The 6,895-nt window shown below is 37.6% G+C and overlaps 1 protein-coding gene across 1 annotated transcript; it reads left to right on the forward strand.

The window, feature by feature from the left end:
• The first annotated feature begins 3,882 nt into the window (after nucleotides 1-3,882).
• LOC132270511 (uncharacterized) lies at nucleotides 3,883-5,298 on the forward strand. The gene has a single exon (XM_059771689.1). The coding sequence runs from the start codon at nucleotides 3,883-3,885 to the stop codon at nucleotides 5,296-5,298; it is 1,416 nt and encodes a 471-aa protein (XP_059627672.1).
• The last annotated feature ends 1,597 nt before the right edge of the window (nucleotides 5,299-6,895 follow it).

Here is a 6,895-nt window from a genome sequence, read left to right on the forward strand (position 1 = left end):
TCAAAGTAGAATGATCAGAATAGACCACTACTTTGGAACCCAACAGATACGATCTGAATTTGTTCAAAGCAAAGACAACTGTAAGCAACTCTTTTTCAGTAGTGGTATAATTTAGTTGTGCATCTGAAAGAGTTTTACTCGCATAGTAGATAGCATAAGGAAGTTTATTTACTCGTTGTCCCAAGACAGCACCCATAGCATAATCAGATACGTCACACATGATCTCAAATGGAATAGCGCAGTTTAAAGGATTCATGATAGGAGTTGTAGAAAGAAGAGAGTGAAGCTTATGGAAAGCTTCTAGGCATGATTCATCAAAGATAAAAGGAGCATCCTTTGCAAGTAGATTACATAAAGGACGAGAAATTTTGTTGAAATCTTTAATGAAACGTCGATAGAACTCGGTGTGCCCAAGAAATGATCACACTCCCCTTACGGAGGTAAGAGGAGGCAATTTAGAGATCAAATCTACTTTAGCCCTATCAACTTCAATACCTTTCTTTGAAATAATATGTCCTAAAACAATCCCCTCTTGAACCATAAAATGGCTCTTCTTTCAACTAAGAATAAGATTTTTTTCCTTACAACGCTAAAGCACTAGGGACAGATGTTAGAGACAGTTTTTGAATGTGGATCCGAAAACAGAGAAGTCATTCATAAAGACTTCGAGAAAATTTTCATCCATATTCAAAAAGATAGACATCATGCACCTCTGGAATGTTACTGGCGCATTACACAATACGAAAGGCATCCATCTATATGAAAATATACCAAATGGACAAGTAAAAGTAGTTTTCTCTTGATCTTTAGGATCAATGGCCACTTGATTATAGCCGGAATATCCGTCTAAGAAGCAATAATAGCTCTGGCTAACCAACCGCTCTAGGATCTGATCAATGAATGGTAATGGAAAGTGATCCTTTCTTGTAGCGGAGTTAAGTTTTCGGTAATCAATACACACACGCCATCTAGTGGTGGTGCGTTGTGGAACTAATTCCCCCTCAGAATTCCCAACTACTGTAATACCAAACTTTTTAGGTATTACCTGAGTAGGACTCACCCACTTGCTATCTGAGATGGGGTAAATTATTCCCACATCTAGCAATTTCACAACTTCCTTCATAACCACCTCCTTCATATTAGGATTTAATCTTCTTTGGAGTTCCTGAGATGTTCAGGAATCCTCTTCCAAATGAATTTGATGTATGCAAATTATGGGACTAATTCCTTTCAAATCAGCCACACTCCACCCAATAGCCACTTTATTTTGCTTAAGAACTTTTGAGAGACTTCTTTATTGGGAACTTGTAAGATTGGAAGCAATGATCACCGGGAGGGTATCATTTAAACCTAAGAAAGCATACTTAAGCTTGTTCGGTAATGGCTTAAGCTCAAGCTCAGGATGAGACTCTAATGAAGGAATAGGCGGAGTACTAGACAGTGGAGGAATAGGCAGAGTACTAGACAGTGGAGGAAGAGGCTCAAGTCTAGATTTCCATGGAGGAAAATCTGTGATAGAAGTGGAGTTGAGTAATGAATTCACTTTAGCAATTGAAGATTTGATATTGAAGTCTTTATAGTTGAAGTGATTCAGACAAGCTTTTAAAAGATCCTTGGATAAAATAGTTGGGAGTGATTCCTTAACCAACTCATCAATAACATCAAGAAAGAAGCATTCACTATCATCGTAGGGATGATGAATAGCATTGAAGAAGTTTAGCTTGACTTTCGTATTCCCAAAAGATAAAACCATGGCGTTTGTCCTACAGTTAATGCAAGTATTTGCTGTGGCTAGAAAAGGACGTCCAAGAATGACTAGAATATACTTTTTGGAATCGTGGATCGGTTCTGTATCAAGAACAAAGAAATTGACTGAAAAATAGACTTGTCTACTTTTATGAGTACATCTTCAACAATACCTCATGGTTATCTGACAAAACTGTTGGTCCTAAGTTACCTTAAGGTATGTTTGCCTGTTTAATGTCAAAAAAAGGTATTTCACTTGCTTCAAGAATGAATTCTACCTACATTGTGTTTTGAAATAAGGTCCAAGGGTAGTTCTGTTATCTACTTCTTAGTAAAATAAGGTTTGAGGGTAGGTCTGAGGGTATTTCACTCTAGTGTTAGCTACAGGTGCTCACAGGGGGACTATGGTCTTTTTTCAGTTGTATTTCAGATATATATATATGCGTATGCCCAGGTACCTGCATTACACTGAAGTGTCTCGATTGGACCTACATTGTAAGGAATATAGCCTCAGCTCTGTCACAATGCTGAGTAGAGTTAAATCTGTTTTAAGGGTAATATGGTCTTCTCCAGCTATGGTCACGAATGTGACACGACTTAGTGGTCCTAGAGAGCTGGTATATGTAAGAATATTACATTTCTTGGAGGCTAAGTCTGGATAAATTTGTCATTGCAACATACAACCTGTAACCTGTTACAGCTGGTGAGAATAGTGACAAATTAGCTAAGGTGGCAGGCCTGCATTGGTGCGTTTCTCTGAAAATATTTGAAATATGCTCTCTCAATCATTGGCTAGAGGTGACAGGTGTATATCCGTGGTGTGTGAGACCTTGTGTAATTCAGTGTCACTATAAATATGTTGTTATAGTGACTTTTAAGGTTTAAGCCTTTAAAAATACATTGCACATTGAGCTGCTGCTGAAAACCCTCGAGTATACTACGTCAATCAAGTTTTTCTCTACTGTTTAATGATGATCTATGCAAGAAAAACTCATTGAATCAACTCTGAGGTGTGTACTGATTGCTGAGATGAGGCCGCTGTCAAATTTGCTAATGCAAGGGCTATATTGAGTAGTGACTTTGTGTTTCAAGCTGCTATGGTTCATTCTGAAGGTTGACACAGGTATAATTCATATTTTTACACTTGCTCAGACTGTGTTTGTGTTGAGAATATGCTGAAAATGAATTTGGGCAGTATGGTCACTAGTTAAGCTTGTTCTTCTGAAGAAATCTTAGAGTCAAGTGCTATTTGATTATACTTAGCTATTTCATGATGATCTATGCTACTAGCTAGTATATTTTAGTGAATCAAGATTGTTAAAGTTGAGTTTGTGACAAAAATATGGTATGCTTTGATTTTGAGTATTCTGTGCCGAGGCTATTTTGTGCCGAAGCTGTTTTGTGGTGAAGCTATTCTGTGCCGAAGCTATCTTGTGCCGAAGCTTTTTGTGCTGAAGCTGTTATATACTGAACCAAGGGCTTTGACTGAACTTTGTGATATCCTCATGCTGTGTTTAATTATGCAAAGCTATAAACATAAGTACAACTGTGAAAGAAGACTGTAAGAGAAGCTAGTAAATTGATCTCTAAAGGAATTTCCCATTTTACCCCTCAGACCGTAGATGCAGCAAATTGCAGTTCTGAGGCAGTAACTTGGAATTCTGTGTTATCCAGCTTATTTTAATTGTTACGAAGATTTTTTTTGTACTGAATTACATCTGTAATGGTGTGTGTGGTGAACAATAAGAGCTTATTTGGTCCAAGTATGGTTGCTTAGGATAGGGGGAGTTCTCGGATGCACTATGGTGTACTAGTGTATGTATTGGTTGTGAAAACTAGTGTCTATTCTTGTGCCTGGATGTGTGTAGAGAGTGAGACAGCTGAGTGTGTAACAAGATACATACAGCTAGTAGTGGATTGCTTATTAGCCGAGGCCAAGAACCAAGATTTTCCCTAGTTAAGAGGGTTTCCTTGTAAACCGTGTGTTATTTGTTCTCTGAATGCTTGCTTAGTTGTGTTGAGAAAGTTTTAGAAAGCAAAGTTTAACTAATTCACCCCCCCTCTTGGTTCAACAATTGGTATCAGAGCTTTGGTTTGCATTGTGAGGTTCTAATAAGCCTGTAGTTGAACCCATCAATGGATGAAGGTCAAGTTATCGACAAAGCTCTAGGGTTTGAAGGTTCAAACTATGATGCTTGGAAAACTAGAATGGAAGCCTTCTTAATGTCTCAGCGCTATGATGTTTGGCATGCTACCGTATATGGTGTTGTGATTCTTAATCCTGATAACCCCTCTGTTGAAGATAAATTGGTTGTGGTTAATGATGGCAAATCCAAACATGTTCTCTTTTTTGCCTTGAGGCAACAAGAGTTTACCAGAGTTAAAAATTGTAAAACAGCCAAGGAAATGTGGGATTCTCTTCAGGCAACTCATGAGGTAAATAAGGTTATTAAGGAGAACAAGATACATCTATTCAAAGTTCAATATGAGGTCTGTAAGATGGAAGAAAGAGAAACTGTTGCTGAGTACATGTTTAGGATCAATGACCTTGTTAACAATATGAGAGATCTTGGTGAAGATATTAAGGATGTTGATGTTTGTAAGAATATATTAAGGTCACTCACTTCTAGATTCAATCCTAAAGTGACAATTCTCGAAGAGAAAGGTCTTTCTAAAGTGAAGATGGATGAGCTTCAGGCCTCTCCCACTGCCTATGAAATGAGAATTAGTGTTCTAGCTGTTCATAGAAGAGAAACTGCTCTTAAAGCAAAGGAAGTTATTGAAGAAACTGAAACAAAGTCTGAAGATGATCTTAAAGAAGATGAGGTAGTCTACCTTGCTAAGAAATTCAGGAAGTTTAGGTTTAAAAAGAAGAATCAGCTGCAAAATTTAACCTGTTATGGTTGTGGAAAACCTAGTCATGTTGTATCTAATTGTCCAAACTCAAAGGGGCAAAGTCAGAAAAAGAATGAGGGAGGAAACTACAAAGGAAGGTTTGGTGGAAAAGCACTTATCTCAGATTGGGATACAGTTCCTGAAGAAGATAAACCTAAGGAGACACAAGATGATGAATGTCTCTTTATGGCAATTCTCGTGGCACCACAAACTCCAGTTCAAGTTGAAGAAGATAGTGGCACTGAGATTAAGGAAATTCTTGAAGAATGTGAAAGACTTGTAGTAACGTGTAATCAACAGAAATCCCAGATAAAAAGGCTCAATCCAGAATTGTTAAAGTCCAAACAAATTCTCACTAAACACTTCAAACTAAAACTGTCAATGCTGTATTCAGTTTCTCTTATTTTTCAAAGCCTATTGAAATCTCAAGTCAACACTCAGTGGTCTACTAAGAAGTGTAAAGAAGAACTATCTCTCATTCTTGAAGAAAGATCCCTAAAGATGGCTAAGATCTGGAAGCAATCCACAAAGCAAATTGGGAAGACTGGAATTGGCTATGTGTGTGATTCAGCCACAAAGGTCAATCAAACTCACTCTGTATTTGTCAAAGCCACAACTGGTGAAGTGTGTGCAAGGTTTCCTATCATAAAGCCTTAGAGGTTCAAGGGTGGGTTACTTAATAACACCTGCAATGCTCTAAGCTTCAACAAGAGAGACTTTGTTACCACAACTATAAGGAACTTTAAGATAACTAGAATGTATATCAAGAAGTCAGACTTAGCTTCAGCTCAGAAGGTCAAGGACAAAGGATCATTGGTGAAGACTAAAATGATGTGGATTCCTAAGAAATTAAACTCTGTAAGCCTTCTAGTGTATATAACTTTTAAAGCTTGTAACACTCGGGACAAATGGTATGTTGCTAGTGGCTGCTCTAGCCACATAACAGGTGATGAATCCAAATTTACTTCTTTGAAGTAGTTTGATGGGGGAAATGTTATCTTCGGAGACAATCAAAAGGCAAAAATTATTGGTATTGGAACTGTAAACAAGTCTGAAGAATTACCTGAGATTCATGAAGTTCTACTTGTTGAAGGGCTCAAACACAATTTTCTCGGTGTTAGCCAACTGTGTGACAATGGAAAAGAAGTATGCTTCAATAAAGAGAAGTGCAGTGCGGTTGATCTCAGATCCAAACAAGTCATTTTCTCGGCTTATAGATCCTCAGGAAACGTTTATACTGTCACTAAAGAAACTTAGAATACTCAATGCAATCTGACAACTTGTGATGAAGCTAAGCTATGGCACAAAAGATTAGGACATCTACACTCAAGAAATTTGTCTAAACTTCTTAAACTAAAAGCTGTCAAAGGTCTACCTGATATCAACTTCAAAGAAGATCATCTCTGCAAAGCTTGTCAATAAGGAAAACAAACCAAAGTCTCATTTCCCTCTAAGGAAACCAACTCTTCAAAAGCTCTTGACATGATACATTTGGATCTCTGTGGCCTTACCAGAACCACTAGTGTTGGTGGAAGTAAGTATTTCACACTTCTTATTGATGATTTTAACAGGATGGTATAGGTTTACTTCTTGAAAGAAAATTCTGAGGCCATTACACACTTCATTAAGTTTGTTAATCTTGTTAAAAATGAAAGAAGTAGCACCGTGAAGAGACTTAGTTCTGCTTTTGGCTCAGAATTCATCATGAAAGAGTTTAAGCACTACTGTGATGATAAAGGTATCAAGAAAGAGTTCTCAGTTGTTGCTACTCCTCAGAGAATAGGGTTGTAGAAAGGAAGAACAGGACAGTTCAAGAAATGGGTAGAACAATGCTTTTAGAAAAAGGTCTAGCAAAGGGTTTTTGGGCTGAAGCTGTGAGTACTGCTATGCACATCATAAATATCTTCTTAGACCTAATTTAACCAAAACACCTTGTGAATTATGGTATGGAAGACCTGCAACTGTTCATTACTTTAAGGTGTTTGGCAGCAAGTGTTATATACTGAACCACACTGATAGTTTGGGAAAGCTTGATTCAAAGGGTGATGAAGGCTTATTCTTGGGATATTCTACAAAAAGCAAGGCTTATAGATGCTACAATCTCAGGTAGTTGAAGGTGGTTGAGTCAATCAATGTGAAGTTTGATGAGAATCTCCAGTCAACACTTATTGAAGACAGTAATAACACATCTAGTTCAAATGAAGCCAGTACCTCAGTTCCTGAACTTGAGAATCCAAGAGAAATCACCTATCCA

The sequence above is a fragment of the Cornus florida genome, unplaced genomic scaffold (assembly GCF_030987335.1).
Source record: "Cornus florida cultivar Cherokee Brave unplaced genomic scaffold, ASM3098733v1 CherokeeBrave_3.0.0_Hap2_Chr08, whole genome shotgun sequence".
In the NCBI taxonomy this organism is placed as follows: Eukaryota; Viridiplantae; Streptophyta; class Magnoliopsida; order Cornales; family Cornaceae; genus Cornus; species Cornus florida.